General features: G+C 39.1%; 1 protein-coding gene across 1 annotated transcript; it reads left to right on the top strand.

Moving 5' to 3' along the window:
* The first annotated feature begins 19,931 nt into the window (after positions 1-19,931).
* LOC108192722 (uncharacterized) lies at positions 19,932-20,780 on the top strand. Its single transcript, XM_017373278.2, has one exon. It carries the CDS (start codon positions 20,105-20,107, stop codon positions 20,645-20,647), a length of 543 nt encoding a protein of 180 aa, XP_017228767.1. The 5' UTR covers positions 19,932-20,104; the 3' UTR covers positions 20,648-20,780.
* Positions 20,781-23,813: the final 3,033 nt, after the last annotated feature.

Raw genomic sequence — 23,813 nt, 5'->3', positions numbered from 1 at the left:
AAACCATTTAGATAAAACGCAATTAAACGTTTAGGGCGCACCCCAATGAAATCCTGAAATAATTACAAGTTGCAGGGTTTTATAGAGGACCCGCCCCTCAGAATATGCGAAGCAACCATTGTTTGATAAAAATCAAGGTCAAAGAAATTAAATGATAACCAACTAGAGGAGAGACGCGTCCTCTGCGTGCTCTTTGGTCTGACGCTCGTCCTCGTGGCGCGCCGTCTCCTCCTCGGCCTCCCGGGCAAGGGTGGCAGCCAGTTCAGCCTTTTTGGCTGCTAAGAGCTCAGGATGTTGAGAAGGGAACTCAGCCATGAAGTTAGCCGCTGTCTTCCCAAACTTAGAAAGCCAGTCATAATCGGGCTCCCCAGAGAGGAAGGTGGCAACGTAACTGCACACCCCTTCAAAAAAGGACGCGCCTTCCGCTTTTTCTCTCTCCTCCACCAAACTCTTGTTTGCAGACTCGAGCTTGGAGTTCTCCTTTTTGAGATCTGAAATTTCCTTTTCAAGGCGCGCCTTCTCTTTTGAGAGGTCCTCCTCAGCCGTTTTCTTAGCATTCTCGGCGGCTTGAAGTGCCTTCTCGTTCTTCTTGGCCTCCTTCTTAAGAGTGGAAATTTCCTTCTCTAAATTCAGGAGACGCGTCCCCTGAGCAGTCTTTGCATTCTCTCGATCCATGTTATGGACCAACATCTCGCAGCTTGCTTTGAGGATCCACTCATCCTTCTCGGAATCAGATTTGGCGCGCCATGCCTTTAGCTCTTCGTCAGAAGCAATGGACGCGCCTATCTCGCCGAAAGCCCGGGTTGAGAGACTGGTGGATTGAGAGAGGTTTTGCTTTTTTATCGCCCTTTGTTTCTTGGGCCCTCGGGAACTCTCCAGGGCAGGGTCAGACTTATCACCTTGCTTCTGGGTGTCGAGGACGGACGCGCCCCGTTTTGATCCTGAAGGCTGAGAGGACGCGCCCTCCCCAGTGTTGAGCTTTATCCGGTTAAGAAAAGTGGGGACGTTTGTGTTAGGTCCAATCAGACGTAGAAGGGGGGGGGGTTGAATACGTCTTACCAATTTCTTCGATTTAATTTAATTGCGGATAATCTTATTTCAGTCCATGTTAAATCAATCGTAAATAAATAACTCCAGCAAGTCGGGGAATATTCTTGTATTAGAAATAATCCTCGGGTGCTACAAATTCCAACACAAGTGTCGGCTGCAGAGACTACAATCACTCTATTACAAACTCTCGATAAATATGATCTTCTAATTTAACTCTCGAGAATGTGTATAGTGTGTGCACTTACAAAGTGTGTAGTTGTTTTCAAATGAAAACATCAAGCTCTATTCATAGGCTTCTCAACAACTAACCATGGTTAACGAGTTCGTCCTGGACGACTTGAGTTCGTCCTGGACGGATTCGTTTAATCAGAAATAAACTAACTCCCAGGAATAATGAAAGTGGCGCCACTTACATATATAAATATATGTATATCAAAGTTGCGCCTCATTCATCTCTCACTGAATTGCCTTCACTTAGAAAAATTCTAAGTAAAAAATGTGTGAAGGTGAATGTATGGACAGGAGGCGCAACATTTGACTTTTTGGTCAAATGTTGCGCTCCATTCATCTGTACAGTGATGGCTTTACTTAGTTTCTTTTCCAAAGAAGGAACCAAGCGCAAGTTTTGACTTTCAGTCAAACTTGGCGCTTGATTCTTTCATCTCACAGGATACACTGAGGTTTAGCACTTAGGGAATTTCCAAGTGAATGACTTGAGAGGCGCAAGTGTTGACAAGTCAAAGGTTGCGCCTTTGACTTGTCAAAGATTGCGCTTCACTTACAGTGAAGCCTCGTTCATGCCTTAGACAAATTCCTTGTTTTGAACTTGCTTTCTTGTTTTGTATACTAATTAAATATACATATATATATAATTAATTGTGTTTAATTAATTACTTGAATTATTTAAATTCAAATAATTCACAATTAATATATATATATATATATATATATATATATATATATATATATATATATCTAATTAATAAGGTCCTTTTGGCAATATATCCTGGAGCAGCTCGATTGACTTGATCAATTAATCCTTTGATTAAATCCACTGAATTCTTTCGTACGTCCTGACGTCCTGTGCACTGGTCTGGTTCACGAACGACTCGAACTGAAATGATTCTTTGAATCCTTTGCTTGATAATATACTTGATCAGTCATTCAGGGTTAGATGTTGCTTCGATAAATTTGATTATAAATAATCAAATTAAATATACTGGAATCTTCTGGTCTTTGATACTTGATCTTCAGGCAATCTTGATAGCAGAAACATATAGAAATTTATTCTTCACTGAGGCTTGAACATGTTAATGAACTTCTTCCAGTGGACGGATGCTCGTCTCAGATATCTTGATTGACTTTGTCTATTCGTATCGAATCTCCAACCTGTAGATTCCTGTATTATACTTACGTATTGTTTCCTGTCTTTTGTTGTGTTGAGTTATCGTAATTACAGTTACGTTACATTATGCTTTACAATCTCCCCCTATTTGATTGTTAGAGTTCGACAAGCAAATCCTTTAAGAGGATAACTCAACTGACACAATGAAAAAGCATACTAATTTAAACAGGAAATAATACTAAGTACAGTCTGGATTATATTTTACATTTTCCAGAATTCAAAAGTAAATACAAGCAGCCATTTGTTCCTGTAGCCTGAACTAATATTTCCTTGGTTTCTTGGCTCTTGCATTAATCAGCTTCTGCTCTGCTTTTCTCTTTGCAGCTTCCTCCTCTTTCTTCTGAGTGAGCTTGCTCTCAATTTCTTCAATCCTAGCAGTGATGGTACTCAGTGCCACTTGCTCCAGTGTGTTCTCAGGTGGAGGTTGCTCTAGATTCTTCTTCATCTTCTCTAATGTCTGGACATGAACCATTTTCTTCAACTTCTTAAAGGTGACATTCATCTCCATTCCTTCAATTTTCATGATGATTCTTGATGGATGAGCACGAACCCTTGAAGTGTTATGGACAGTCTCTACAGCCTTTCTTATTTCCAGAAGATCAATTAAATCTTTGAGCACACTCTTATCTTCTTTCACAACTGATAACTTGACAGCAGCAACAGCACGAATGATTCTTTTGGAAGAGAACTTTCCAATTTCTGTCAGAGGTATAGCAGTGGGCTCAGAGTCTTTCTTCTTCTTGAATATCACAGAGGTAGGATTGTAGGTTACAACAGGTGCTTTTGGATTTTCAGGAATTTCAGGATTGAGTGGAGGCAGTGGATATGGTGGTTGACGATTGATGGCTGACAAGTCTAAGTTTCTCAGAGCAGCAAAGTTTAGACGATAAGCATATAACAATTCAGCAGTTAGTCTTCCCTTGCTAGTCCTTGAGCACTTCTCCCTGACTTGAGTTTCCAGATATTTCAGTATACGAGTATTGTATGTTGACAATGCTTCATCAGTGAGTCCAATACTCTGAATCATACCATCCTTGAAATACTTGATAACTGAAGGTTTGTCATGAATTTCAACTCCAATATCAGTGATCCATTCTTCCACCATATCTCTGAATACTTCATTATGCTTTCTGCCGGTTGATATGATCTTATTTCTTACCACAAACAACTCAGTTAAAGATAGATCTCTGAGAAACTGACTTGACACATGCTTGAGTCCATGGCCTTCTCTTTGTAGCTCAAATGACATGTTTACCATCCATCCTCTTCTGGGAAGCACAGCAACAGACACAGTAGAAATGATATCATTTAACACCTCATGATAATCATGTAAGTCCTTGTAATTGTTCCTGAAGGAGTCAAAGATATCTTTCACTTCGTCATCATCATTATCTTGAGTGACCTCTGGAAAGTCAAACACTGATCTAGCAGCATCCCACTCATCTCCTTCCTTGTGTAGATTGGCAAGTCTCCTTTCCCTTCGAATCCGTCTTTGATTTTCTAACTTCTCCCTTGCTCTCCTTTGCTCAGCATAATCCTTAGAAACTTCAGCAATGTCTTGTGGATTTGCAATTTCAAATTCTTGAGGAGGGAAGATGTCATTATGATATGCAAGTTCATCAGCAAAGACTTCATTGTCTGGGATTTCTCCTTCTTCCAGATCATCATTTTCAGCACCAACCATCCTTATCACCCTGTCATCCACAAACTCAGGGATGTATTCATCATGACTGTAACTGAATTGATGTTTAAGAGCAGAATCAATCAGTTCCTCAGACACCCCTGATATCACTCTCTTTCCTTTTGTTTTTTCTGCTGCTCTCTCCCCCTCAGTTGAGTAATCCTCTCTGGAAGGTTGAGATGCCAGCAACTTAGCCTCCAGGGCAGCCAACCTTTGTTCCATTGATGATTTGATTTCTACCAACTCCTTCCGTAGAACAAGATTCTCAGCTTCTAAGTGTTGAACTTTGAATTTCAGAGCTTCAAATTCTGTCACAGATACAGTTGGAATGGCAGATTCAATTGTAGGTTGGGATGTGGGGTTCTCACTAGCACGTTCTGTAGGTGTTTCCCTCGTTTCACTCAAAGCTAGAACACTCAGTGGGTCAGAGGGTTTCTGTATAGCAAGTTCTGTTGGTGTTTCCCTCTCACTCAAAGATATTCCAGCATCCTTAGATGTACCTGCAGAAGAAATCTTCTTAGCCTCTTCTAGAGAGGTCACAGAAGGTGCAATGAAGGTTCGTAAGCCTTCGTCCTCGGTTTTCTCGTCAGATGAATCTGAGTCATAAGAAACAAGTTGCCGACCACTTGAAAGTGGTGAGTCCTTTGATGGATCCTGAGTTAGAATCTCAGGGTGGGTAGACACAGGGCTCGAAGGATGTGATCCTTGAATAGGCGAAGCACCCTGGTTTCCCACAACTGCCGTTGACGGCGAATGACTTTGTGACAAGTCCTCTACAACTGGCTCACTTCCTGATATGAAGGGCTCAGAAATAGATTGCCGTTCACCTTCGAGAGGTGAAGAGTCCTTTGAAGGATCTGGGAATGTTCCTCCCAGGGGGGTAGACAAGGATGTAGAATGTGGCAATTCATCCAAGTTTCCCCCAGAAGCCTGTGAAGGCACTTGACCCTGAATAGGATCAGAAACAACAGTGTCTATCCCTGACTGCAGCAAAGGATTGTAGGTGTTGGTGAAGAGTTCATCAATGTCCACCATCACATCATCTGAAGGTGCAGCTGCAGTGGTTGGAGCAGGACTAGCCACTTCATCTTCAGAATCAGTGGAGTTGTCTTGTAAGGAATCCTCTCCTTCAGATTGAGCATTGTCATCTGAGGATGTCTGTGCATCTTCCACTATCACCTCTTCTTCCATTTGTGAAGTTTGAGTCTCAGAGATATCAGCTTGATGAGATGACTCAGGGACTTCAGTACTTTGAGTTTCAGGGGCCTCCTCTTCCTGAACCACTGGATCAGCAACATTTTGAATGTGGGGTGGAGGCACATTTTGATTGTTCAGGAATTCTTGCATTGCCTCCGGAAGAACCACAGCTTCATTGTTGGTGTAGGTTTGATGGTTTTCCAGCATAGAAATGACCCTGGTAGTCATGAAAGAGCATATGACATTGTCTATATTGGGATAGACGGCTCTTTCAGCAGGAGTCAGCATTTGGTTGAGCACAATCTGAAAGAACCTAGGATAGAGAAGAATATTTCTGTTTTTCCTGAGGGAGTCCTGAAAAGCTCCCATGATCATGTGTCCCAGATTTATCCTTGTATTCTGAGCTATTGCAATTCCAATCTCCTGGTTGAAGGTTGTGATGCCATAGAACCCTCCAGTCTTTGGTGCAAATACATGAGAAATGGAATTAAAGAAGAAATTCCATTCTCGAGGTAAATGCTTGACGTACATTTTGCTTGGAAGATCACCATTCTCCCTCTGGCAATGGATAGCAAAGAAGAAATTTGTTCGTTCAGCCTTGTCTGGAACAGTCTCAAAATTGTCAGTTGGCAAGTGGAGTGCAGTGTTCAGGGTTTGTTCAGTAATCATCAGTGTTCGTCCCTGAATGACGCACTTGATTCCAAATACCTGTTCTTCATTTACCACAGAGATAGAGGACAGAAAATCTCGAAGTAGAGATTTGTTAAGGTACACTGACTCTGTCATAGCAAACCTAGCAAATGAGAATTCTGACATGTATCTAACCCAGCGTCGATAATTCGCTTGCGTAATTAAATTATTATTTTCAACAATAGTGAAATTTGTTTTCGGAATCTCAAAATTTGCAGCCATTTTTAATTAGAATTAAAAATGATTATAAATTTCGTTTCACGAATAATAACGAACAAATTTCAACTTATGTCACGAAAATAATTAAATAATAACGCTCCGTAAAACCCTAATTCCAAGAATTTTAGAAGTCGATGAAATTCAAGTATGTTATACTACTCGAAATTCTAAGAATTATGGTATCGGTCTCGCAAATTATTGATGCCAAAAACACGTATAAATCAGTCCAAGAATGTCAAGAGTTTCGAAAAAGCCCTAACGAAAAACAACGATGGATCGTTAATATTTTTATATGAAGTGAAAGCTCTCGACTAGGTGAATCCAAAACAGGTCTCAGATCACAAAATGGACAAGAAAATAAGGGTGTTTTGTTCGATTGAACAAGGCGATGCTCGGAGATTTTGAATGGCAGTGGGAACTGGTTTGCGTGTGTATATATCTGTGTGTGTATATGGCTGAAGATGAAAAAGAAAAGTGCCAAGTGTGGTACATATACTTCTACAGATGTGAGGCGCAACTTGGTGAATGACCAAGTTGCCCCTCATAGTATATACAGGGAGGACAGTAGGCGCAACCAACGAAAAGTCCAAAATGCCCTCTATACACACCCCTGTGTATAGAGGCGCAAACTCGTGTGACTTAGAAAAAATCTAAGTCACCTCCAGTGAACACAGTAGCCAGAAAGGGGATCATTGGCGCAACATTTGACTTGGTCAAATGTTGCGCTTGGTTCAACACAGTGAAGGAAAACTTAGAATATAATTCTAAGTTAAACAAAACATACATACACCTCTTATAACCTGGGCGCAACATTTGACTTTAGTCAAATGTTGCGCTTAGTCATAAGCGTACACAGAATTTTTTGAGATTAACTCAAAAACACATGACTATTAATTGTATCAAATTTATTTTAATTAAGAACAAAATAATTTGATACAATAAAATCACAATTAAATTAAATGAGGTTTTAACTAAATTAACTTTAGTCAAACAAAATTTAATTAATTATGCTGCAATTATTTTAATTAAGATTTAATTAATGGATAACTAAAATAATTTGAATTGCTTCAAATCCATTAATCAAATATAATTAAAATATGAATTAGATAAACATCAATATTCATTAATTGAATATAAGCACTTAAATAATTCAAGAGAATTAATTCTAAATATTTACCACTTAGCAATTAATCACAAAATCACATAAAGTCATGCAAATCATATAGATCATGGCAAATAATTAAAACTAATTATCATAAAATTATGTAAAATACTGGATGCTCTTTGTAAATTCACAAGTCCTGAAAATATGTATATTTTAAAACTTGTGAACTTACGAACAAATTGCAGTTATTTCTTGTCTAATTAATTAGACATATTTAACATCCCAAGTTCACCAACCAGTCTAGAGAAAGTGGATTCGTCTAGTGGTTTAGTGAAGATGTCTGCAATTTGTTGATCAGTAGGTACAAAGTGTAACTCTACTGTTCCATTCATGACATGCTCGCGAAGGAAATGATACCTGATATCAATATGCTTTGTCCTGGAGTGTTGAACAGGATTGTTGGCAATGGCAATGGCACTCGTGTTATCACACAGAATCGGAATTTTATCCAACATGAGTCCATAATCTTGTAGTTGATTCCTCATCCACAAGATTTGAGCACAGCAACTTCCAGCAGCTATGTATTCAGCTTCCGCTGTAGACGTAGACACGGAGTGTTGCTTCTTGCTATACCATGACACCAACCTTCGTCCAAGAAACTGACAGCTTCCTGAAGTACTTTTCCTATCAATCTTACATCCTGCAAAGTCAGAATCTGTATAGCCAACCAGATTAAAACCTGTATCTTTAGGGTACCAAATCCCTAGATTGGGGGTTCCCTTAAGATACCTAAAAATACGCTTAACAGCTATAAGATGTGACTCTTTAGGATCAGCCTGGAATCTAGCACATAAACAAGTTGCGAACATGATATCTGGTCTACTAGCAGTTAAGTATAAGAGAGAGCCAATCATACCTCGATACTTCGTGATGTCAACTGACTTACCAGATTTGTCCTGATCAAGTTTGACAGCAGTTGGCATAGGGGTTTTGGCAGTAGATGCTTCTTCCATTCCATATTTCTTCAGAAGATCCTTGATGTATTTAGATTGGCAGATAAAAATACCGTCAGGCTTCTGAATGACTTGAAGTCCTAGGAAGAAGGACAATTCTCCCATCATGCTCATCTCATACTTGCTCTGCATTAACTTAGCAAATCTCTCACACAAAAGATCATTAGTAGAACCAAATATAATGTCATCGACATATACTTGTACAAGAATTATATCATCCTTATGCTTTTTATGGAAAAGAGTTTTATCGATGATACCTCTGGTGAAACCATTTTCAAGTAAGAACTTGGAAAGAGTGTCATACCAGGTTCGAGGGGCTTGCTTCAGGCCATAGAGTGCTTTGAAGAGAAAGTATACGAAGTCTTCAAATTCTTTGTCTTCAAACCCAGGGGGTTGTTCAACATAGACTTCCTCTTCCAGATCACCATTCAGGAAAGCACTTTTCACATCCATCTGATATACTTTGAAGTTGGAGTGTGCTGCAAATGCTAAGAACATCCTGATTGCTTCAAGCCTAGCAACTGGAGCAGAGGTTTCATCGTAATCAATTCCTTCTTCTTGTGAATAACCCTTTGCAACCAGTCTTGCCTTATTCCTCGTAACAATACCGTCTTCATCCAGTTTGTTTCTAAAAACCCATCTAGTGCCAACTATAGATTTTCCTTTAGGTCTTGGCACCAGCTTCCAAACTTTCTGCCTTTCGAATTGATTGAGTTCTTCCTGCATTGCAGATACCCAATCTGGATCACTTAGAGCCTCTTCAACTTTCTTTGGTTCTATCTGAGACAAGAATCCAGCAAAGTTGCATTCATTCTGAGTTGCTCTTCTAGTCTGCACTCCTGTGTCTGGATCACCAATGATTTGTTCAACAGGATGGTCTCTACTCCATACCCTTTGTCTTGGCAGATTCAATCTCGATGATTCACCAAAATCATAGTTGTGTTGAGTGTGATGACTAGTGGATCCACTTTGACTTACTCCCCCTGAGCTGATGTAGATTCTATTTGATGATCCTCCACTTTGACCACTGTGACCATGATGATCATTTGTATTGTTACCAATACTTCCTCCAGATGGTTCAGGATCAGCATTCTCTTCATTTGCATTAGGATCTCTTATATCAGCTTCAGGTTCATCTTCTCCTAAGTAGATGTCTTCTAAATTCTCAAACTCCAGAGAATCAGATTCATTTTCCTTTTGAAGACTTGGGAGTCTGGTATCATCAAATCTTACATTGATGCTTTCAATCAGCTTGTCGTCATTGATCAGATAAACCCTGTAGGCCTTAGATTCCAAAGAATAACCCAGAAATATGCCTTCTTCAGCTTTGGCATCAAACTTTCCCAAATGCTCTTCTTTTAACACAAAGCATTTTGCACCAAACACATGAAAGTAACTCAGTGATGGTTTTCTGTTGGCCATTACTTCATAATGAGTCTTATCCAAATCCTTGTTAATCAGGGTACGATTTTGAGTGTAGCAAGCAGTGCTTACAGCTTCAGCCCAGAAATAGATTGGAAGTCTTGATTGACTAATCATAGTCCTTGCTGCTTCAATCAAGGTTCTGTTCTTCCTTTCTACGACACCATTTTGTTGTGGAGTCCTTGGAGCTGAATACTGACGAGAGATGCCCTTATCAGTACAGAAGTCATTAAGAACAGCATTACGAAATTCTGTTCCATTATCTGATCTGATTGCCCTTACTGGCAGATCTGCTTCCTTTTCAATCTTCTTGATATGATCAATGATGACGAGTGCTGCTTCATCCTTTGAATGTAAGAATAATACCCATGTGTATTTTGAGTAGTCATCGACGATCACAAGAGCATATCTTTTCCTTGATATAGAAGGAATGTTGACTGGTCCAAACAGATCCATATGAATCAGTTGAAGGGGCGAACCAATATCAGTCATGCCTTTGCTCTTGTGTGATGCTTTCTTTGACTTCCCTTTTTCACATGCATCACAGAGTCCTTCTTGACAGAATTCTTTCTGTGGCAGTCCTCTCACAAGTTCTCTTTTGACTAAAGAGTTCATAATCTTAAAGTTCAAATGTGAGAGCTTCCGATGCCATAACCAACTATCATCAGCAGAGGCCTTGGTGTAGAAACACTTGACCTCCCCCTTACTTGCTGAGTCTATGTCGGCTATAAACAAACTTGATTTTCTTACATCACGAAGTGTAAGATCCTTGTTCTTCCGGTTCTGGATTAAGCAAACTTCCTTCTGAAAGATTACGTCGTATCCTTTGTCACAGAACTGACTGATACTCAGTAAGTTGTGCTTGAGTCCTTCCACCAGAGAGATATCTTCAATGATGACATTTCCAACTTTCAGCTTACCATATCCCGTTGTAAAACCTTTGCTGTCATCTCCAAAGATTACAATTGGGCCGGTTCTCATCACCACATCTGTGAGCAGGGACTTTTCTCCAGTCATGTGTCTTGAACAACCACTATCAAGAACCCACACAACTTTACTTTTCCTTCCTGTGCCCTGCATTCACAAATGGATTAAACTTTCTTTGGTACCCAGACGTTCTTGGGTCCAGGTGATTTAGTAGAAACAGGATTATCAACAGAAACTGGTTTAACATGTGCTTGTTCAGGGGTGACTGGACTCTTCTCCTTTTTAGTCTTAGCAGAAGTGCTTTTAGACTTGGAGTTGGGAGTTTCCTTCTTCTTAGAAGGACTAGCAGTCTTTGCCACAGGGGCAACAGAAGGTGCAGGCATATTCATATTCATGGTAGATGGTGCAGAAAAGGATGCATTCAACATGGTAAAGCATGCAGACATCATATTCATAGCACATAGCATGCAACCTACTCTACCACATGGCAAATGAACAGCATTCATGTTAATAGTATTAGGCATGCTAGAAACAGAATTATCTACTTTAATCACTTTACATGCATGAGTAAGATGATTAGTAGAATTGCAATTATTACAAACCTTTCTAGCATTAGAATTCCTAGAATTGGTGTTCTTAGAATCTAACTTGCCATTCCTGTTGTTCTTCTTTTTGTTGGAACTAGTACTTCCTAATCCAGTTTTATCTGAGTCATCTCTGACATGGGAATTAGAAGGTACATCTGGTGATTCCTGTTTTACTTGAGGCTTAACAACTTCCTCATTTTTTAACTCTTCCTTGATGACAAGGTCTTCTTCTATCAGAGGTTCTGTTTGTGCTATTCTAAAGATAGGGGTCTTGGTGTTCTTCAGAATTTTAGGTATATTTGTTCCTTCAGGAGCATTCTCAGTTCCTGCTGAAACAAATATGCCTTCATTCTCTTTTCTCTTCTTTCTTTTAGCTCTTTCCAAAGAACTATAGTCAAGGCCAATAGCAACCTTCTTATCAACCCTTTGACTATCCAAGATCTCTTTCTGTAGAAAAGCAGAATTCTGATAGGCCCTAAGCTTAGTTTCTAGGTCAGCAATCTGAGACCTAAGGGACTCCTCAATTTCTGCACTACACTTCTCCTTATTCTCTAGATATTCAATTCTATCTTTAAGGTTAGTGTTCATGAGTTTCTCTAAAGCTAATTCATCTATTCTATCTTCAAGTTTAGCTATTTTTAGAGAAAGACTACAGTTATCTGATTCTGAAGCTAATAAACTAGTGTGCAAGTTGTACATCTCTTGACCTAGTTCATTTATAGTCTTTTTATAATCAGCAGTAGTCATGTCATCAACAGAAATTTCAGGAGATACCTGAGATGGAGATTCCTCGACAGTGTCAGCCATTAATGCAAATGCATAATTGCTCTGGACAGGTTCATCATCAGAATCTGTGTCATCCCAGCTTTTTCCCTCAGCAATGTAAGCCCTTCCTTTGTGCTTGGCCACCATTGCTTCCAACTTAGCTTTTAGCTTCTCATTCTCTTTCTTCAGATCCTCATAAGAATTCTTCTGATCATATGAGTTGTTTCTGACAGGAGCTGCTTTGGGTTTCCTGCACTCTGTTGCAAAGTGCCCTAAGTCATTGCAGTTGTAGCATCTGACCTTGCTCTTGTCATACATGTTTGGTTTGAAACTGCCAGTACTCTTTGACCCTGACCCTGAGTATCCTCCTTTACTCTGAAACTTGTTCCCTGAAGCTTTCTTGTACCGGGGGTTCTTTCTGAACTTGATATGCTTGAACCTTGCAGCCATATAAGCCATTGACTTATCTTCCAGCTGCTCCAGCTCTTCTTGAGTGTAAAACTCATCCTCCGGTTCATCAGAAACTTCATCAACTTCAGCTTCTACAATCTCAGTAATGGTAGAAGGATAGTCAGGTTTGATGGATGAACAATCACTCTGAGCAACAGTGTGATCATTGATACCATATTCAACTAATTGTTGATAACCAAAGTATGGTTGATCAGCAATAAGTGCAGTGGTCTTCTGTAAGGCCATACTCTTGGATTCTGTTGATCCACCACCATATATAATCTTTCTCTGTTCAAGTTCCATCTCAAACGTCTTCAGTTTTCCAAACAGCTTTTCCAAAGTCATAGTCCTGAAGTCGCTTCTTTCCCGGATGGTCTCTGTCTTAACAACTAGATGAGGTGGCATCACAAATGAGAACTTTCTGTTTATCTCTTTCTGTGGATAAGTCTTTCCATGCAGGGTGAGTTCATTCAGTAACAACATGAACCTCTCATAGATTTGAGAAATGTTCTCTCCAGGTATTGCCTGAAATGCTTCATATCTGGCAATTAGCATATCGTATCTGTTTTCCCTGACTTCTTCAGATCCCTCCATCAATGCCTCAATAGTGTCCCACATCTGCTTTGAAGTTTTCAGACTTAGTATCAGATGTGTCATTGTCTTGGTCATTGATTCAACAATTATGAGTTGCAGATTATGATCTTGTGCAACATATTCCTTATCAGTGTCAGTGTATTCACTTTTCTCTTTGGGAACAGACTTCTGTGGAATACGAACACCATTTTCAACAGATTCAGGAATAATCTTCATAGGCACAAATGGACCATTTTCCAGAATCCCAATGAACATGGGATTAGCAACTCTGATGTACAGCAACATCTTCATCTTCCAGTTGTTGTAGTCTACCTTGTCAAATGGAGGTACTTTGATTCCTAACTTGTGTGTCGACATTGTTATCAGATAAAATTACGATTGTACGGACAGCTAGCTTTTCAGATTGGTTACGGATCTCAGATCTGTATATCGATCAGCTAAGCTCTGATACCAATTGTTAGGTCCAATCAGACGTAGAAGGGGGGGGTTGAATACGTCTTACCAATTTCTTCGATTTAATTTAATTGCGGATAATCTTATTTCAGTCCATGTTAAATCAATCGTAAATAAATAACTCCAGCAAGTCGGGGAATATTCTTGTATTAGAAATAATCCTCGGGTGCTACAAATTCCAACACAAGTGTCGGCTGCAGAGACTACAATCACTCTATTACAAACTCTCGATAAATATGATCTTCTAATTTAACTCTCGAGAATGTGTATAGTGTGTGCACTTACAAAGTGTGTAGTTGTTTTCAAATGAAAACATCAAGCTCTATTTATAGGCTTCTCAACAACTAACCATGGTTAACGAGTTCGTCCTGGACGACTTGAGTTCGTCCTGGACGGATTCGTTTAATCAGAAATAAACTAACTCCCAGGAATAATGAAAGTGGCGCCACTTACATATATAAATATATGTATATCAAAGTTGCGCCTCATTCATCTCTCACTGAATTGCCTTCACTTAGAAAAATTCTAAGTAAAAAATGTGTGAAGGTGAATGTATGGACAGGAGGCGCAACATTTGACTTTTTGGTCAAATGTTGCGCTCCATTCATCTGTACAGTGATGGCTTTACTTAGTTTCTTTTCCAAAGAAGGAACCAAGCGCAAGTTTTGACTTTCAGTCAAACTTGGCGCTTGATTCTTTCATCTCACAGGATACACTGAGGTTTAGCACTTAGGGAATTTCCAAGTGAATGACTTGAGAGGCGCAAGTGTTGACAAGTCAAAGGTTGCGCCTTTGACTTGTCAAAGATTGCGCTTCACTTACAGTGAAGCCTCGTTCATGCCTTAGACAAATTCCTTGTTTTGAACTTGCTTTCTTGTTTTGTATACTAATTAAATATACATATATATATAATTAATTGTGTTTAATTAATTACTTGAATTATTTAAATTCAAATAATTCACAATTAATATATATATATATATATATATATCTAATTAATAAGGTCCTTTTGGCAATATATCCTGGAGCAGCTCGATTGACTTGATCAATTAATCCTTTGATTAATCCACTGAATTCTTTCGTACGTCCTGACGTCCTGTGCACTGGTCTGGTTCACGAACGACTCGAACTGAAATGATTCTTTGAATCATTTGCTTGATAATATACTTGATCAGTCATTCAGGGTTAGATGTTGCTTCGATAAATTTGATTATAAATAATCAAATTAAATATACTGGAATCTTCTGGTCTTTGATACTTGATCTTCAGGCAATCTTGATAGCAGAAACATATAGAACTTTATTCTTCACTGAGGCTTGAACATGTTAATGAACTTCTTCCAGTGGACGGATGCTCGTCTCAGATATCTTGATTGACTTTGTCTATTCGTATCGAATCTCCAACCTGTAGATTCCTGTATTATACTTACGTATTGTTTCCTGTCTTTTGTTGTGTTGAGTTATCGTAATTACAGTTACGTTACATTATGCTTTACAGTTTGTCATATCTGTATAACAACAATGGAAACATGTTAGTCATGTACAGTTGATAGAATGACAAGTAAGTTAAATCAAGTATATAGAAAGGGTAAGACACGCTTCAGACGTAAACATGTTAAATCATACAAGTATATGAAGAGTATAGGACGCGTCCTCAAATTAAAATCCCTATATGGAAAAGGCGCGCCCTACAATACCTTTATCAGATAAATTATCAGGGCTCGGCTCCCTGGGTTGCTCCTTAGAAAATCTATGCTTTCTATCTGTAAGAGGACGGCCATCCCTGAACACTTTAAACCCCACCTTGGTGCCTATGTTGGGGGAAAGGAATCCGGCCCTAATGAGGTTTGGGGTGGCGACAAGAAGGGTCATATTCTTCCTCTCATGAGGGAGGTTCAGGATGTGTTGCACCCTCTCTAAGGCCTCGTCCTCTAGGGAGGGCATCCCGTGCTCAACTAAACAAAATAAAAAGTTAAGTCAGTAAAAGGGATAGCAACAATTGGAAGGACGCGTCCTGCAGGGAAATGTGCTAACCTGGAGAAATATTGAACTGTGTTCTAATCCTCTTAACGTCATAGACGTAGAAGAAAGGCTCTTTCCATTTTTTGATATGGGAGACGCGCCCTTCGCTGAATCCCTTATTGTTGTGTTGTTTCCTGACCACAAGAAAGAAGTAACCTAGGGAACTTCTTGTCCGGCGGAAAAAATAGCTCAGCTCTTCCATGGAAGGCGCGCCGTATCCTTCATCTTTGTAGAGGATGAATAGTCCTGCTGCCAACTTATAAGAATTTGGGGATAGCTGGATGGGCGCGACATCGAACCATTCGCAAATTGCCTCGAAGTATTCATGAAGGGGTGCGCCCACTCCTAAACTGACCCTGTAATTCCCGATATCAAAGCGGTGAGCCCTCATCTCTTCGAGAGGAACCACTGCTGTCCCTTTCTGTTCATAGTAATCCATCGTCCACTCTAATTCCTCCCAAGAGAGTGTAGAGGGTTGGTCTACGCAGCTCAATTTGCCTTTATTTTTTTTTATTTCCTCAACCATCTTGGAAGAGAGTTTCATGTCTTCATACTCTGTCCAATCCACATCTTCCTCCCATTTTTCTATGCGAGGATGAGTGTACGGCCCCGGAGACAATGGAGGAGAAGGAGGAATTCTAGACGTTCTGCCTTGGGGCACGCCCTGCGAAGTCTCTTCATCAGCATCCTCTTCAACAGCTTTATGAGAGGACGCGCCTTCTTCCCCCTTGTCTGAGTCTTCATAGTCAGAATCATCCCCGTCGCTAGGGGGAGAAGAAGCTCTGTGTTTTGACGATGAAGAGATAATTTGATATTGTTTTCCCTTTCCTTTGCGAGAAGGGATAGACGCGCCCTCCGGTTCTTCGAGCCAATCTTCAAATGACGAGTCGTAATCAGAAGGGCGACCGTGGACAGTCTGTGAGCTAGTAACCTCGGGGAGAGGAGCGTTGGGGGTAATGGCCTGGGGAGTCGAGGAATGTGAAGACTCCATGTTGTCTCGTGCAAGGTTGTGAAGGATTCTTTCTTTTTCTTCTTCAGAAAGGATGTAAGATGATCGGGGTGGTGATGGTGAAAAAACCTCTAGGGGAGAGATGGAGATTCCCCGTTGCCCTAAAAAACTTCTAAATGGATGAAAGGGGGGAGACGCGCCCTCGTTTACCAGCTGAAAGAAAAAATGAATTAGCTGTGAAGGCGCGTCCTAGCGATTTCAAATTAAGAAAATATGAAGCAGTTAAAGTGAAGTGTGAAGCGAAACGGTTGTGGGTTGAAGGTGGGAGGAAGACGCGTCCTATAATGGGACGCGCCCTCTCATTACTTTTGATCTCTAAAGTAAAACGGATGAACAAGAGGGTGAGCACGAGTCGAAGGGTCGTTCAAAACGTTTGCTTCTAACATGAATTCTAGTGGTGCGCTGTCCTCAAAGGACGCGCCTTGATAGGTATGAAGTAGTAACTAACAGCCCGCACAAACATATTTGTTACGTGATTACGGTTAATTGATGGATCAAAGACTACTCATATATATACATATATACATGGATAAAATGAAGAACACGAAGAACTCATGGGCAGTTAAAGAGACACATACTTAGATCTATCGATCTACTGGACAAAAATTGAAAAGGATGGCTGGAAAACATACCTTTGAAGATGACGAAGAGAATGGGGGGATGAGCTTTGCAAATGGAGGTCGGATGCGAGCGGTAGCTGGCCGGAAAGGTTTGGAGCGCGCGGTGGAGAGTGAAAGTACAGAGAGAAAATGAAGAAGATGGAGTGAAAAGGAGTTGGGGGTATTTATAGAGAAAGGGGAAACAGCTGTCGTTTAATTTTGAATTTTGAAAAGATAACGGAAGAAACGTTATGAATTCTCCAGGAAAGAACGGGTAGAAGAGGACGCGCCTTCACAAGGAGACGCGTCTTGTTGAAAATTGAGGAGATTGAAACGGAGTCACCCTACAGAGGCTTGAAGTCGAATTCCTTTTATAAAGATTCCCTTGACATCTTCAATGACAATCGAATCTGGGGAGTACTTGTTACAGTCGTTTTTGTACACAATGTGAAGGGGAGCACGCGCCCTCCCTCCAGACATGTCCCGGGAGGTGCGGTCTCTTGTCGAATAAACAGGAATGAAGACAGGAATAGGGAAGGACGCGTCCTCCTTATCAGGACGCGTCCCTTGGCCTAAAAGAGGTACAAATATGAATAAATGATGCGAGAGAGAGGATGAGTGAGTCTCCGTGGCGACCCTTCCGGGGGATATGAAGACCAGTTACCAAGCTCATTTGGTAGTTATCAGGCTCATCTGATAGTTCCCGGGCTCATCCGGGCATGATCTACAATCCTCAATCCTGCTATCTGCCGAGTTAACCCTCGTGTGGGGGCTTGAGGTGATCATGACTCTTGAAGGCCTTCCGGGGTGACATGAAGGCCGATCATATGTCTGGATCCTGTATTCTGGTAAGTTAGCCCTCATCGGGGTATTGAGACGATCGTGTAATTTGGCTCCTTGTTTGAAGACGAAGACCTCACCGGGAGGTGAGGACATGTCCCTACACCTCAAGGGGTTAGTCATGGCTCTCCCAGATAACTTCTCCATAAGAGTAGTGGTAGATGCTATCTCTCGTAGTGGAGATATTGTCGAATCCGTGATCTATTTGGATTAGGAGTCTGAGGTAGTCAGCCTCAAGACTAATCCTAACTGGAGTAGGACTCTCCGAGATAAGCCATCAGGCTTAAGATCGACCTAATCACCAAGAGGCCTAGTCCTGATCAAACTAGGACTCCTGGTTCAATAGAACTACGTACGGTTTGATCCCCTATATAAAAGGGTACGTAGGCACATTAAGGAGATATATCGAGAGTTGTGAGAACGAGAGCAGAAATATATTCCCTTGATCTCAGCCACCCTTAAACACCTAAATCTACCGCCCACGGCGGAATTCCGTCATATAATCACCGTGAAACACCTTATTCCGGCAACGAACCTCACGTTTGTTGATTCACCAAATTCCTCTATCAACACTATATATTCTTATCCTTTCTCTTTTCTTTTATCGAAGTGGGTTTAGAGTTTTCTAGTCAATATAGAAGTTGTACTATAACCCACTGCACATTGAACACATATTGAAATCAACTTCAACTTGTTGCTTGGATTAGACAATTCTATCTGTCTCATATCAAGAAAGTTTTGAAAGATATCTCCTCTCAAGTCTATATAATATTAATAGACTTTATTCGTTCAGAACATTAAAGAAAACCCACCCCTTCTCATAATTAAATATTCATGGGACCCTTGTTGTTGTCAAGGCAATCAATAATACTAAAATAAATATATAAAAAAAATAATACTCATTAAAATACATATAAATTATGTATTATTCAAAAAATGAATTCAGGATATTACAATCACTTTTAGACTTGTATTAGAATTAATGTTATAATTTTAGTTGATTTTGTTTTGAGAATTGGTTGCATTGTTGTTGATTGATATTTGTTCAATTTAGTTGATGTTGATTAATTGGCTCCAAAGGACACTTGTTTAAATTTTATTTGTGATTGTTTTAATTTAATTGAAGACATTTTCAATAATTTTTTCTAAATTGTTTATATGGTTGTTAATATTCGGAAATACAACCTCCGTATTTTTAATATACTTTTCAAAAAAATTATTCTTAAAATTATTATAATAAATTATAATACATTTGCAAAAAAATTCTCGGACATTTGTGAAATCCCAATAAAAATAATTGTGTGCTCGTCTAAGAGCCTCTTTGTCCCTGCCTTAAGTCGGGCCTTAAAATTGTTTCCAATTTTAAGTTAAAAAATGTCTTGTTTATGTAATAAGTCAGAAGCCGACTTAAAGCCATAAATAAGCCGGAAACTGACTTAAAGTCAGAAGTTTGTTTAAGATACTTTTTTCAGTTAATTAATTTTTTTAAACTTTTTTTAGATTAAAAGTTATTCATAAGATATAAATTAAATATAAATCATATTTATTATTATTATTATATTTTTAATAATTCATAAATCATTAATAAATCAAAATTATCTAAGCATATATGATATATTTTAAACTCAGAGCTCAGGTATATTTTAAACTCAGAGCTCAGGTTAAATCTAAGTCATCGATTGATTGCTTTAGCCAAGCGGCTCAGCCCACGTTGACACATGGAGACGCCAATTCAGCATGCAAAATTGCTTACTTCTATAACATTACGTCGTTGACGCCTATTATATATGAGTAGTGCTAGGTGCACATAATTGTGTACTAGAAAATTTGTACATCATTGACAAGTGATGTGGTGGGTTTTGATTGGAGTGGTTGGTGTAAATGCAGGGGGTCATCCAAATAAAATCCACCACATGTCATTATGTACATGTTTTTGTACACAATTATGTGCCACAAGTATTTTCTATTATATATATGAAACCAAGCTCTACAACACTCACATTGGTGCATCTACCAGTGAAGTAAAACTACTGAATCCCTTGCCCTCGGATCGATTTTTTGAATCAAGGCCTCGAATATGGATGAAGAAGAAATATGGAAATGCAAATCACACCCTTCCTCGATTAACCGCACCGGAATATGCCCCACCTGTCTCCGCAACCGCCTCGTCGATCTCTGTCCCAACTGTGCCTCCCTCCTCCCCTGCCTCACCTGCCCTCCGCCTCACTCTTCCAGCTGCCACATTGCTTCCTCCGACTCTCTTCGTAACCTGATCGACAACGAGCCCTCCATCAAACGATCAACATCATTGGTCATTCCCATTCTACGAACAAGTTCGAGGTTTAGTAGTGATCACAAGTCCCCCGCATCTGCTAGACGTGCAAAATCTATTTTCTTGTCGTTATTTAGAGGCAAGAAAGGAGAGAATGAAGAGGCGAAAACGAATAAGGTGAGTGATGATTATGCGGAGATGATGAGGAGATCGAGATCGGTGGGTGTTAAGATGCCGGTGGAGGCAGCAAGGGGACGCGGATGGTCTTTTCCGAGTCCGATCAAGGCTTTTAGGCAGACGAAAACGTCTAGAGTTGTGCAAGAAAGATCACCTATGCACAATGGTTAACTTGTATCTTTATTAATAGTAGACAGTATAGTTGTGCTTTTTTTGTTTCCAGTAGCATGTCTTGTGAAGGCTCCTATGTCAATTCACAGTATTATGATGTTCTGTATATGATAGTCGCTTATTACAAGTTCAATTCAAGGTTACTATACCGATTTGCTCGCCTCAGTACATACATGTATTATGTTCTGTATTATGAAAATGGAAAATGAAACAGAAAGCATACAATAGCTAGATTTTACTTTTTTTTTGTTTGTTATTTTTGTTAAATCGCGCACTTCGACTAATTCGATTGGGCATACTTGCACACTCATATCACGGAGCATGATAGCCCACTTACTCCCGGAACGTCCAAGAAATCGAACTCAAGCCTTAAACGTCACTCAAGCCTTAAACGTCACTCTCCAACCATTTGGGACAGCCGTGGAGGGTTAGATTTTACATCTTACACAAGCTATTTGTTTTTTGTTTCAGAAGACTGTACAATTCATTTTTATTTGTAGATCAAAGTGGTGGTGCTGTGCTGTGCTGATGCTGCCAAAAAAATAGATACTGCCCTGATTAAGTTTTCAGTTGCGGTAAAAAGCAGACTTGTGAGTTGGTTTCTTATCAAGATCATAAAAAAAACAGCCTAAAAAATGAAAAAGATGATAGCATTTATGAGATGTGCAGTATTATTGTTTCGAGAAAATAATTGATATGGTAATCATAATCACATGTTAAGGGGGAGTGATTGGACTAAAATATGAGGACGAAGATATTGAATCCTCAGGAACATTGGATCAATCACAAAAACTAATACGATGCTAAGTCCATTGAACTTGGTGAGCACATGCATCAGTACAATTCCAGAATAAACTTGTTATTTGGAGCTTAACTTGTTGATCCTTGTGTGAGTTGCGCACTTTTCATAAACAAAAATGCAGGACACGACAAAAATTCGTTGGCCATATCACCAACAATTCACTAAAAAATCCCGATTTGGTCTAATATAGTAATATGCAAATGGAAGCGGGCCAGCACCACATACGAGTTTAAAATAATCATTCTCACAACTCAATGGTTCATTATCATTGTTAGTAATAAAAAAGGGGTAAGCCGTATTATTAAGGGGAGGTTTGGGATTAGAATCAAACAAGTTGCACAGGTGATAAGTAATTTTTAATGTTTTAATTTGGATAATTTTATCCCTAATTTGTAATAGATATAAATATATAGGCTAATCATCAAATACAAAGCACTAAATGCAAACATTAAATGCGAACCAACTGAAACTAGGCCTATATGACGTCACTCATCCCTTAGATGTCATCATCCACCCTCTAGATGTCATCACCCACTCAATCCACCTCGGTCCCATTAAGGGGCTCCGGACAGGACCCAGGGGCTCCAGGCAAGCTTAAGAGCCAATAATCTACTCCACCCCCTTCCCACTAGGTCAACCCCGTCCACTACGCCCCACCTAGACCTTGTGAAGACCCATCTCATGGTCCATTCTCGGGACCCACAAACCTCCCCATATTTTCAAAAGCATTTTGTCGCATTTAAGTTGTATTCAATGGTTTGTACCGGAATAAGACTATACACATATACATATGTGTGTGTAAATCTTCATAAGAAATACATACATTATTATTATTTTTGTAATATCTATTATTTAAATTTAATAAATATTTTTTTGATTTAATAAAAATTAAAGTTCGGGTGACATGAATATGGCATTGACCGTCTAACGTATCTAGGGGAGCTCACGGTACCTTGAAAGAATACAAATGATTTTATTGGATGACGTGCGACGTAAGAAAAAAAAGATTAATCAAATATACATGATTGTATTTCTAATATGTTTTTATATTTCTTCGTCATCAAAGAGTTTATGATATTACGAAAGATTCTCGTGCATTGTTGAATTTAACACTTTAACAATTCATTTCTTTAACTAAAAAAAATTATCATATGCATGCTTATGTTTATGCACATACGCACATACCTAAAATGCTATTGCTGAAAAGATGGAAGAAGGGGCCATGTATGCTATATCCAACTTTTACAGATCAAACATGACAACGTGCTTATCAAAAGCCCAATAATCTTTTGCATCAAATGCTTTCAAGTTCGGTCTTAGCCGTTCACTTAGTTTGGATGGATCATCAACACTGGTGTGGCTATTTCAAGTAACAGTGATGTGAGTTGAACTAATGACTTGGCAATTCAAACTGCATACACTAAATGTATCATAACTTCGATTTTTATTATACATTCTTCTATCTTCGCAGAGCAATATATTATCGACATCAGACATGTTGGTGACACACCAGTCTCTGCCAAATCTTTCAGCAACAAAATAAAACTAGTAATCCAAATATACGAAATAGTCGCAATCTATTTTCTATGTTTATTCTTTCTAAAAACATAAACCATTAATCCTTTTTTTACTTCCAGGAAGTCTGAGATCAGTTTTTTGTTACATGGAGGGCTGCCTACATCTAATGTGTCGCATCCTCAACACTACAACAACTTCTCATTCACTCATTTACTCTGTCTTTGATTAGTTTTCAGTCCCTGTTTTAGAGTTGTTACATTTGGATTATGTACTATGTATTTGCATTAGTTGCTTACTTTATGACTGTAAACTTTTTCTGGTTGATGGTTGGTTCTTAACGGTGGGATTCTGATTGAATTTTTGTTGAAAATTATGATTTTTTCAGTTTCCTATGATTTAAGTATAGATATAATTTTTTTTCCCTTTTATCGTAAGTAATGATTTTGTGATAAAAACATAATTCATGAATCATGTTACGTACAAATATGGTAACAAATATTATATAGACTAATTTTTTTATTTTTATCAGGGAAAACTACCAAAAAATACTGTTAAGCATATGTTCAAGAAAATGAAAAAATAGAAAAATGTGTCATTTTCTGTGTGCGAAGCACCGGCAATATGGCTAGTTATAACCTCATTGCAACTATTACGACATGAAAAATAGTTATTTTCTACCAGCATGAAATCTCGTATGAAGTTTGAAACATTGATATCCTTACAAATTTCCCTTATTTTTTTATTTATATTTGAACTTCCATAACTTGTATTAGAAGTAATGATTTTTTTGTTAATACAAATTAGTTAAAAATTATATAGAGGCTACTAGATAATGAAGGGAGAATA

This window comes from Daucus carota, chromosome 8 (assembly GCF_001625215.2).
Source record: "Daucus carota subsp. sativus chromosome 8, DH1 v3.0, whole genome shotgun sequence".
NCBI lineage: Eukaryota > Viridiplantae > Streptophyta > Magnoliopsida > Apiales > Apiaceae > Daucus > Daucus carota.
Note: the sequence above shows the minus strand (reverse complement) of the source record. Positions and strands in the feature narration are given on the sequence as shown.

Coding starts and splice junctions, on each gene's coding strand:
- LOC108192722 (XM_017373278.2), top strand. CDS start 20,105: ATGGATGAAGAAGAAATATGGAAATGCAAATCACACCCTTCCTCGATT.